The sequence below is a fragment of the Cicer arietinum genome, chromosome 8 (assembly GCF_000331145.2).
Source record: "Cicer arietinum cultivar CDC Frontier isolate Library 1 chromosome 8, Cicar.CDCFrontier_v2.0, whole genome shotgun sequence".
Classification (NCBI taxonomy): domain Eukaryota; kingdom Viridiplantae; phylum Streptophyta; class Magnoliopsida; order Fabales; family Fabaceae; genus Cicer; species Cicer arietinum.
The window spans coordinates 27,573,884-27,585,630 of record NC_021167.2 but is presented as its reverse complement, the minus strand read 5'-3'; the positions used below and the strand labels follow the sequence as shown (position 1 = coordinate 27,585,630).

The window sequence follows — 11,747 nt, the reverse complement described above, 5'->3', positions numbered from 1 at the left end:
TAAAGTTCAAACTCGTGAAAATTGAAGTGTATATGACATTTTTAAGACTAAACAAAGAATCTTTAATTATTGTTTATTTTATGATATAAGTCACATGTATGATTTTTCTTGTGTAGATGACTTAAGAGTATGTTTATCTATAGATTATAAATTTTGCATCAAATTAAGAGGGTGGCTTGAGATTAATGTTCAACAAAAAATATTGATAGTTTTGAAAAAAAAAAAAAAGTGTTGTTCAAAATTATATTTGTTGACTATCATTAAGAATGACCAGATTATAAGAATTAAATTGGTTTAAGAAAAATGTAACATTTAGTATTTTAATGATATTAAATATAATGATTTTCTCTGATATTTATTGAAATACACATGTAGCATATCCTCTTAGAACAGACAAATGAAAGAAAATAATAGGAAATAAAAGGGGAAAAAATCTAAAATTGAAAAAGAGACTATAAGATGCTCATTGTCTAAACAACATGACTAATTTGTGATTGAAAAAATAGATTTTATTGTACTCGTCAACTATTAACAAATGAGTGACACATAACTAATCAGTCACACTAAAGTCCAAGATTGTATGAACTTTACTATCGGTTCACATCATAGTAAAACACTTAACGAGTCAAAGAAATAAATTGAATACGACATTCACCAGTTTGCTTAACCAAGTAAAACACATAAGATAATTTGATAGGATAAGTCATTCAACGTTAGGTACAAGATATCAATAGAATGTCTAACCAATATGTATCATCATCTGATAAGCTCGTAAATGTAAATATGACATCAACATTAGCTTCCATTGGAATGAAGAAATCATTGAAGACAAAAACAATAAAGTACAAAGTCTAAACACGAAGATTGATAATAAATTTTGAAGACTAAACTCTCAGTACACAACAACCTGAAAAAGTGGCCATAAACTTTATATAAAAGTAAACAACTATTTTTCTAAATGATAATGTCTATCACCAAATTTCGTAACTCACTCTAACTCACAAGTTGAAGTCGATGAAAAAAGTGGCACTTATTTGTAGGAATAAATCTTAATCAAAGGTCGCAGTGCTAAAGAGACATATGGAATACTTATTGACTAATAAATAATATTTGGCCCTAGAGAGGCATAAATTATACTTGTTGGGTTTAAAGAGACTAATAAATAATACTTAGTACCTGAAGAGACATAGATAATACTTATTGTGTCTAAAGGTGATAGTAAATAATATTTATATAATATTTTGATAATAAAGGTGACAATTAATTGGCTGTGAACTAGTTTTAAATAACTGTCACCTTTTCTTTTTATTTTCTTTTTACATTTATATATTTTCTTTAAATGATTTTACTGAAAAATTAATTAAAACGAACAAATTTTTTTTTAATAAAATAAATAATCAAAATATGATTTTAAAAAGGTAACACAATTTAAATCTTTCAATTTTTTTGTATTTTTCGTTACCTTCATAAATTTGATTTGTTTATAAGAGCAAATACCATTTGGATCCATCCAATTCTCCATATTTGACTTGGAGAAACTTATGGGTTAAAGGTAAAAGTTGGGTGGATATGTTGGCTTAGCTTAAAAAATGTTATTTTTGATATGAATGTTAAGTTTGTGGTGGATGAATCTAAGAACCATCAAGTGGATATCACAAAAATTTGATTATTTGGTTATTGAATTTAAAGAGATTAGTTACATTATTTAAACTCGTAGGTTTGATACAAGTTTTAAAAAAAATTAGTAATTTAAAATCAGAAGTTATTTTGTATTTGTCTATCATAGTAAACAATATTTGTTAAAAAATATAATTTAAATTTTTTTTAAAATATTAACAATAATTTCTCATTTGAAGTAGTTTTTGAATTATTTAATATTCTTTTTAAGGATGTACATATAAATGTCAATTTTGCAAGCCAATTATTTATTAACCCCATTTTCACATAATCGAAGGTCTAAAAAATACTATGGCTAAAAAGACTTCACTAAATGAAGTCCAAAAAAAAAAACCACAAAATTGAGTTTTCTTTTCTAGATTTTTCTTAAAAAAATAAATAAATCAAGTTTTATTTTGGAAAAAAATATAATTTTTTTTTCACAAAACAAAATCAGTTTGCTTTGAGATTGTTTTCCCCATTTTTCTGAAATTTTTTTTCTAGTTTTAGAAAAATTGATTTTTTTGGAGAAACTCTTTTACAATTTTTTTCTTTATTAAATAATCAACTCAGAGAAGAAAAGGGAACACAAACTTCATTTAAGTCTACAAAATATACTAATTTTGTAAATTAAAATCTAAATATATTTTAAGAAATGCAGAACAACTTATCTTCTTCCCTATTCATTTACTGGACCCTCAAAATCAAGAATATAAAAAAGAGTATTTTATACTATCAAAATATAATTTCTATAATATCTTTTTACATTTGTGAGTAAAATACGAGAGTGAATGAATAATCATCTTATATTTTCTCAATAGAAAACTTACAAATAGAGAGCTTTTTGGCGCAAGGTTAGGAGTTTTTTTTATGTACTATAAAGCTCCTAATTTTGTTTTTGAAATACAGCCCTTAATTTTTAATGATAAGCATTTAACTTTCCGAATAAAAAAAAACTATATTATTATTTTAATTTAAAATAATTAAGAATAATAATAATAAAAAGATAAAATTAAGAATAGGTGTTTGATGGTACATGGTGTGTAGGGTTTATAACCTCCTCGCCGTGATCGAAGAACCAACCTGGTGGATCAGAAATTTCAGAAATCACCGATCTAGAATCTTCACAAAACAGTTATGACTTCGTCAAGAGACAGCGACCAATCACCACCGCACCATCACCAACCTCTCTTGAGCAGCCTCGTCGTTCGTCCTTCCCTCAACGACAATTCACCTAGCGGCGGTGCTCACTCCAACGATTACGAACCTGGTGAACTTCGCCGTGAACCTCCTCCTCCTCCTTATTCTCGCTCCGATCGATTTTCTGATGACGCTGGTTTGTAATTTCTTCCTTTCATTTCCCTTATTAGACTGATTTTGTCTCTTGTTATCGGATTAGGTTTTTCAATTTTCAAATTTTAGAATTTAGAATTTGGATTTGTTCGTGTGATTTATTAGTTTTTTTTTTTTTTTTGAAATTTTGTTTGTTTTGATGTCGAATGGAATAGCATAATAATTGTGATTTGAGAAGGTAATGATTGAGATGATATAAATTTGGAATTGTTTTCGAAGATTGAGCTATGAAGATTGCTGCATCATAACATGAAAACTATGTTTTTTTTTTTAATTGGAATTAGCATTGGATTTTATTGAAATATCAACTTGATTGCACCATATTATAAAGCATGATTTTGAAGTAGAATTAGGTAGTTTATCTTGCTTTTGTTTTTGAAGATTGGACTATGAAGTTGTAGATTTTGATTACAATGTTTTTTTTGTCTGTAATTAGCATCCAATTTGATTGAAATATCAACTCGGTTACTGCTAAGTGCTAACACTAATAGTTCAGGGACATATAATGTTGGTTGATGACAACAAATTGTGGGGGTAATTAATATGAATTTTCTGCCCGTTGTTGTGAATATTGGTCCTCTCTTGAAGTTGTAGATTTTATTTTCGTTTTGTTTTTGCAGCATCTAAAACTGGAATTCAGGAAAACAATGTTTTTTGCTTGTAGTTAGCATTGGATTTGATTGAAATTTCAACTTGACTACTACTAACGCTAATGGTTCAGGCACATGCATTGTTGAATTTTCGGTCTGTTGTTGCTGTGAAATATTGTCCATGACATGATTTTTTATCATTGAATAGGTGTAAGCATGATTTTGAAGTTGAATTTGGGGATTATTAAATGAGTTTTCTGTTCATTGTTGTTGTGAAATATTTCCATGACATGATGTTTTTATTATTGAATAGGTGAAAGCATGATTTTGAAGTAGAATTAGGTAGTTGAATTTGTTGTATTTGGGGGTTATTAAATGAATTTTCTGTCCGTTGTTGCTGTGAAATAATGTCCATGACTTGATTTTTTTATTATTGAATGAGTAAAAGCATGATTTTGAAGTAGAATTAGGTAGTTGAATTTGTCGTGTTTGGGGGTTAGGTGGGAGGTAAACTCCCATTTCACGCGTTTTTTAATAGTTGAGTTTTGACTAATGCTAATGGGTAGAGTTGCTGCCGTGTGACTCGAGGTAGTAGTTTTTAATTCCCAATCTCTTGCAATTGCAAAGTAAGATTGCCCATGATAGATCCATAATTGGTCTGGGTCATCCCTGGATCGCTCTTTCATGGAAGCTATATGACATTGAGGTGCTCTTTTTAAGGACTGATTATGTGTGTCAATGTCGTTTTCGTTAGACATGCTGTCTATTCATTATGTGCATACAACACATATGGATGCCCTATCGATTATGCAATGTCAACAGTGAGTAAATTTTGCATTTGTGTGTTACAGCTTTGATGTTGCCTCAAGTTCTTGGGCTTTGAGGAAGGCATGTTGCTTTTAACTCAGCTTTGGATCATGGTCTGGAAAAGTTTTTTGATTTTAAGGAGTTAATATTTGTGTTGGATGATGGTAATTGTCCATTCTGCATGAACTTGTGCGTGGGTTATGCAGCACAATATCTGCTGCTTGGGTTCTCATTTTGCAGGGTCATGGGTATTTGTTTGGTTTTTGGGTGTTTGTGAAGGTAAAGACAGAGTCAAGTTTAATGGAATCTGGTATACAATTTGAAGTTATTGCCGTACATGGTACTGCATGGGCAATTTGGTAGAACTTCAATACGGGTACAGGATTTGTAGAGGACAGACAATGACATTTACAAATCGTTTTTGGTGAATAACCTTAAGTTATAACCAATATTTGGTCGGTATATGTAGGTTCTGCTGCAAGAAATGTGTGTGGGTGTGTGAGTTCGTAGTTTAATACCTTGCAGAAGCTGACTTGACATTGTGGAAAGATAATACTTACTGATGAAAAAGTTCATGGTGTCATTGGTCATATGTGGTTTTTTTGTATTCAACTCCTGGTTATTTCAATTCCATCTACATTTATGTGGTTTACTTATGCAATAGTCCTTGCAATGATTGTTTGGATGGTGGCTGTCATTTTACTTTCTGTGGATTTTTCTTCTTTGGTTGATTAATTAGAGGGATAATCAGACGGTTATTTATTTACAACATGGAAGGCTGCTTTCAGAGTAGTTATTCCACAATGGAAGTTTATGAACTTCTGTTGAATCCTTAATATTTTTCATATTGATGCATTGATAATTTGATGCGGTACAGAAAAGGGACGCATATCTTCTAAAAATGAACCAAATCTGATGCACTTCTCCATGTCTGAATTATTTCTGCTGATGTTTTGAAGTTATTTGGGGACATAGTTTATTCCAGCAGAGAGGATAATTCATTTCTGGGATCATTGTACACGGCTTCATTGGTTTTTCTGCCCAGGCCATTCTTGTGTTTGGCTTGCTGCTAATTCATGAATTATGTTTCCTGAATTGACCCTTCGCAGACTAACAAATATGGTCCCTTAGAGGGGTCCGGCGAGTTGTTGATGGGGGCAGGTTATTAAACCTCGGGATTGGTTGCGCTTTGGGGATGGTTGTTGCTGGTTATTTCCTTGTGGCATATGTTCTGATTGTGCGATCTGGAGTTTGATTGCTTTCTAAAGGGTGAAATGATGTTGGTCTTTTGTTTATCACGTCGGATTAGCTTTTTGTAGAAGTTTTCTCTAACTCTTGACTCCGAAATTTGAAATTGGATTTGATATTTCAGATACTTAGGTTAAATGGTTTGTGTATTTAACTATATCAAGGTCTATGATATAGCATTCAAACATAGAGAGAATTTGGATCAAGGTTATACAGGAGGTAACTCTTGTGTTAGTGGAAAGCCTTGCTCATAGAGCCTGTTTTTATTATGGTAAAATGGATCGGGTATTTGGGTTGTGACATTGAATTATTGAAGGTGTTATGTAAACTTCCTACACTCTTCACGTTTTTTGTTTTCGTATCCATGAGGATTAGCCCTGTCCGGTGGTAACCTTTATTTGAAATGTCAATCTGATTATATCGAAGTTGCATGATCACAATGTTTTGGGCTTACTATAGATCGCATTGCTAAATTTTCCCTCACAATGTCTTTGTTTTCCCAGGATATAGATTTCGTGCAGGTTCCACATCTCCCGTTCACCGTAGAGATGCTGATCACCGTTTCACTTCTGATTATAATCACTCGTCACGAAACCGTGGATATGGTGGCGGGAGAGATCATGGCAGATATCGAGACCCTCCACCCCCACATTTTCGTGGTAGGGCAGGTGGAAGGCCAATTGGTAGAGCTTTTGATGGGCCTCGCTATGGTCATGGACATGCAAGAGGCGAAGGCCATGGTAGAAACAATCCCAATGTGCGTCCTAGGGAAGGAGACTGGGTTTGTCCTGATCCAGTGTAAGTCTTAGTCTTTCTGATTGTGACGATGGTTGCATAGTTGCATTATCATTAGAATTTGAATTTCCGTCACTTTTATCAATCTTCTGATTGGCTTGGTAGATTGATAATTTAGAACTCTGGTTGTTAAACATCTAAACAGTGGCATCATTCCGAGGATATCTTATCGATTTAGCTTTATATTCTTGCAGATGTGGTAATCTAAATTTTGCAAGACGGGACCATTGTAACAACTGTAAGAGGCCTCGTCCTGCTGCTGCTGGAAGTCCTAGGAGGGCTTATCCTGCTTCTCCACCACTTCATGCTCCTCACAGACGCTTTCCTGGACCTCCGATAGACCGCTCTCCAGAAAGGAATATCAATGGCTACAGATCTCCTCCTCCTCGTCCTTTGGGAAGGGATGGCCTTCGAGAATATGGATCCACTGCTGCTCTGCCACCACTCAGACACGAAGGTAGGTTTCCAGATCCCAATGCGCATAGAGAGCGTATAGATTACATGGAAGACACATACAGGGGGAGAAGTAAGTTTGATAGGCCACCTCCATTGGATTGGGATAACAGAGATCGGGGCAGAGACGGTTTCTCCAATGAAAGAAAAGGATTTGAGAGAAGGCCACTTTCACCACCTGCACCTCTTTTGCCATCACTTCCTCCCCATCGCAGTGGTGGCGACGGTGGTGGTAGGTGGACTCGGGATGTGAGAGAGAGAAGCCGGTCTCCCATAAGAGGTGGCCCACAAGAAAAAGACTATCGTCGGGATACATTCATGAGTCGCAGTGGAAGAGATGATAGGCGTGGTGGTGGTGTGGGACGTGACAGAGTTGGAGGAATGTATTAGCTGCTGCTGCTGTTGACCTGATGTATTCTGTGATGTAATATTTAGCTTCATTTAAATATTTTGAGCTATGTCTAGAATTTGAGGTTAGTTCCTGAATCTCCATTATGGAGCTAACCCATCGGGAAACAAATTTTTTCTCTCTTTTTGGTGATAATGCATCGGAAAACATTTTGATAGTATGCACTGAAATGCATGGTTTATTGCTTTGTTTCGTACCTTATGAGTCTTGGATGACACTGTTATTATTATTTTTTACCTCGAAACCTGGTAAAATATTTGGATTGAGGATATTTATTGAGATAATTGTTTCGTTCTTTGGATTTTAAAAAATACAATGGCTTGTGAAAAATATACTTCTTCCAATCCTTTTTATAAAGATTCTATGACTTTTTTATATACAGATTCTATGACTTTTTTATATACGTTAAGAAAAATCGGTAGTGTAATTGATGTATATAATGTGTATGATTATTACTAAATTATCATTTGTGTATAGATAAATTCGAAGTTAATTTTTCATACTCTAAGGTAAATTTAAAATTAATTTTTTAAATTCTAAGACAATTTAACGGTATATGTACTACAAGATGATTGAAAATATAGAGTATAAAATTAATCTTGTGAGAAGGAAAAATCTTAATTTTTCTTTTGAAAATAATTGATTTGATAATACAAATATGCATAACATGAAACTGATACATTTTGTAAAAAAAAAACATGAAATTGAAACATGACTTCGTGAGAATTAAAAGACAATTCTAATTGTAAATGGTTAAGTGAAGTTCATGAACCCAAACTCTAATTCAGTTGGTTGTACACAATTATAGATGTAAACATTGATAAAAAATGAAATTCAAATTCGATTATTGACCGATATATGTAAAAATCATAACCAGCAAACTCAATAGTTTAGGTTGGAACGCCGAAAAAATTATATACAGAAAGTCTAAAGTTCAAAGTATGTAACTAATATTTTCGTCTCTCCTTAACATATATATACTAACTACTATACTTATATTTACCTATAGAAAAATAACTAAAAAAATCAAACAAAAAGAAATGAGATTTTTTAGATGAATATAAGGGAGGAAAAGTACATGGAACTTGATCATCACAAATGCTATCACTATATAAAAGCTAAAAAGAAGTCTTTCATTGAGATTTTAAAGGAAAGGCACCAATGTTCAAAATTTTGAACTATCCACACACACACACATACAATCAACTCTAAAATAGAGCTTTCTTTTTCATTATGAACCTATTTTTTTTTTTTTCCTCAATAATTTCTAGTACTATTCTTTCACCCTTTTATCTGTATCAGCAAATCTATAGCACCCAAGAAATTGGTTTCTGTTAGACCAAAAACTATTTAGATATATCTACAATCATTCTCTTTAAGTTTGATAGGTTTGTTGTTGTGAGGGTCAATAGCTACTGAGCAAGAGACACGTCGCGTGTGTTTAGTCCTCACCAACTTCCAGACAACATTTCCGCGCGACTTAACTTCTACGACGAGCGTCATCGATATTTTACCATTGTCTGCCAAGGTGGCTAAGCTTGCACCGGCGCCATACAGCGGAACCTTGCTTCCTTGTAGGTTGACCAACACTGTCCGGTGACTCTTTCGCTGTTGATGATATTTCTTCAACTGTAGCAACACGAAGTTTAACACGGTGTTGTTAGTGGTGCTATAGCATAGCGGAATTTAAACAAATCGATATTGATCTGCAATACACTATTTAATACAAAATATTGTCAAATAGAGGTTATAGTGCTATAGCACTGTTGCGTAGCGGAAATTGAACAAACTGCTATTTTCCGCGATCCGCGAGGACAACACTTCAGTAAGAAATAATGGTGATCATGATCAGGTGTCAGAATGCTTCTGATATCTGATTATGATCATAAGTGCTTCTTGACAACTTTATCAAAATTGTTTCTAAATCAATGATAGCATAGGTCGGTGTTAGAATACTTACCTCGCCTGTTGCAACGGTAATCTCAGAATACATAAGATTCACTGACTTGGAGCTGACATAAATGCCAAAAAAAGTTGCAGGGTTATGCACAGACATTCTCATCGAACAATTCACTGTCAGCATCTTAGTTGGAACTCCGGTCATGTCGGACCCTTCTCCGAAATAGAAGTTATGTACTGTCAAACTCTGTAAGAAGTGATTCATTAGGTTACCTGGTAAATTTATAAATAGCATATAACATGAAGATGAATAACAAACAAATGCATGATACTTAAAAGTTCCATTCTTGTACAGAAAAATTGAATATGCTTCTGTTCACATATATAACTTATATCAATGAGAAAAGGCGACATGTACTGCTAGTGTAAACTAGTTTTACACAGACGTCAAATGAGAATCCATCATTTTGCAGTTACTTTAAAATTGTGGTTACAAAGTGGGTTTAAGTGACAATATCATGAGATTTTGCACACCAGAACAAGGGATCTACACTAGCAGAAAAATTGGCACCGATAAATTATATATATAAAAAAAGTTGGGAAGGGTATTCAATGCCTTCATAAAGAAGGTTACACAAGTTTTGCTCAAACTCAATATATTACCATGGTACTAGTGTACTACCAATGTAAATCATCACCAAACAAGTATTCACCACTAAAACAGAATGATGATGTAAAATCTATACTCTAAAGGCAACATTAGAAAATCCATTGTGGTGAATAATGATGTCGCTCTTAACTATCAAGTCCAGTCCCATAGATCAGTGACTGCATGTTTGGATTGACAATGAATTATGCAGAATCACGCTGTGCCACTGTGATTTTGGCAAAAACTACGCTCTAGACCTTCAACACATTCAAATTACGGTGCAACCATAATTTCATCAAACTCACAGTCATTCCAAATATGCACCAAATCACACCACATGATCATATATTTTCCTGTCTCATCAAAATTCCAAAAGGACTATCTTCAAAAGTATATACGATAATAGTTTCCTTCTAACTATAATTAAAAAACATTATAAAGTTTGTCCTTAGATTAAAAAAAAAACAATTAAACAAGTCATCATTATTATAAACCTTAAAAAGTCCACCATTTAAAAAAAACAATTGTAAATCAAGTAGTCATTCCTTAATATTAAAATGAGTAAACTTTAAATTTAATCTCTAAACTATCATTTTCTCTCATATTTGGTACCTGAGCTATAGAAATCTAATAAGTATTCCCACCAGAATGAAATATAAATAAAAATAGTATCTAAAAAGTCAATCTATCTGATTAAAACTTAATGCCAAATACATCAACTTTACCTAAATCAATTTCGCTTATATTTCATTCCAGAGTATTAGTCCCAAATATTATTCATCCATCAAGTTAGTCCCTCAGTAGTTCATGGACCAAATTGACGATTTTTGGTATAAAAACATACAAGGAACATATATTGCAAGGAAGATCATTATACCTTGACACTAAGCTGAGGTTTGTAATGCAAGCTAGCAACCCAAATGATGAAACAAAACACACTAAACACCAAAACAAACCCAACAAAAGCAATGAAGAATTGAGTCCTTCTAGACAAACCCTTATCACCATCATAAAATTCACCATAACCACTTTCTTCCTCAATCACCTTAGATTCAATTTCAAACCACCCTTTATCATCATTCCTTTTCCTATTCCCTTTCTTACCACCCAAAAAAGAGTTACTATTATTATTATTATAACCACCAGAGATTCTACTAGAAGAAGAAGCTCTTGAATGATGAACATAGGATTGATGTGAAGGTGAATTCATAGGACTTGGTTGCATAGTGAAAGATTTGTTATCACCATCATCATGAGAGTCTCCTGAAGGACTTTGAACATAATAAACGGTTCGTTTTGGTGATGGTGATGATAATGATGGGTCGAAACTCGTGACATCAGAATCATTTTGAGCATGCATATTCAAAATTTGAAAATTAAATGAAAAGGGCACTAATGAATCTTTGAAAAGATGCAAAATTTAATGATACCCAGATGATTTGTTTTTTGAGGAAATGATACTAAGATGATAAAAATGAAAACTTTTTGGTTTTATTTGTTTAGGTTTAAGAGTTTAGGGTTTACATTAATGAAAAGGGTACTAATGAATCTTTGAAAGATGCAAAATTTAATGAATAACCAGATGATTTTTTTTTTTTGATGAAATGATAAAAATGAAAACTTTTTGGTTTGATTTGTTTAGGGTTTAGGGTTTAGATTAATGAAAATGGCACTTATAAATCTTTGAAAGATGCAAAATTCAATGATACCCAGATGCATTTTTTTTTTGAGGAAATGGTACACAGATGATAAAAAATGAAAACTTTTTGGTTTGATTGATTTTGGGTTGGGATGAAAATTGTGTATTTGATGAAGTGAATGAAGAGTTTGAAGAAAGGTTGAGAAAGGGTTATGAGGGTTTGGGTTTAATTGAAGAGGGAGTGAAGCA

The 11,747-nt window shown here is 32.9% G+C and overlaps 2 protein-coding genes across 2 annotated transcripts; one reads left to right on the top strand and one right to left on the bottom strand.

Annotated features, from left to right (window-relative positions):
• Positions 1 to 2,673: 2,673 nt before the first annotated feature.
• Positions 2,674 to 7,507, top strand: LOC101500613 (uncharacterized). The gene is made up of 3 exons (XM_004512946.4): positions 2,674 to 2,992; positions 6,158 to 6,452; positions 6,644 to 7,507. Exons 1-3 carry the CDS (start codon positions 2,794 to 2,796, stop codon positions 7,290 to 7,292), a joined length of 1,143 nt encoding a protein of 380 aa, XP_004513003.1. The 5' UTR covers positions 2,674 to 2,793; the 3' UTR covers positions 7,293 to 7,507.
• Positions 7,508 to 8,423: 916 nt separating this feature from the next.
• Positions 8,424 to 11,741, bottom strand: LOC101500301 (uncharacterized). The gene is made up of 3 exons (XM_004512945.4): positions 10,737 to 11,741; positions 9,272 to 9,457; positions 8,424 to 8,940 (listed from the first exon to the last, which is right to left on the bottom strand). Exons 1-3 carry the CDS (start codon positions 11,217 to 11,219, stop codon positions 8,662 to 8,664), a joined length of 948 nt encoding a protein of 315 aa, XP_004513002.1. The 5' UTR covers positions 11,220 to 11,741; the 3' UTR covers positions 8,424 to 8,661.
• Positions 11,742 to 11,747: the final 6 nt, after the last annotated feature.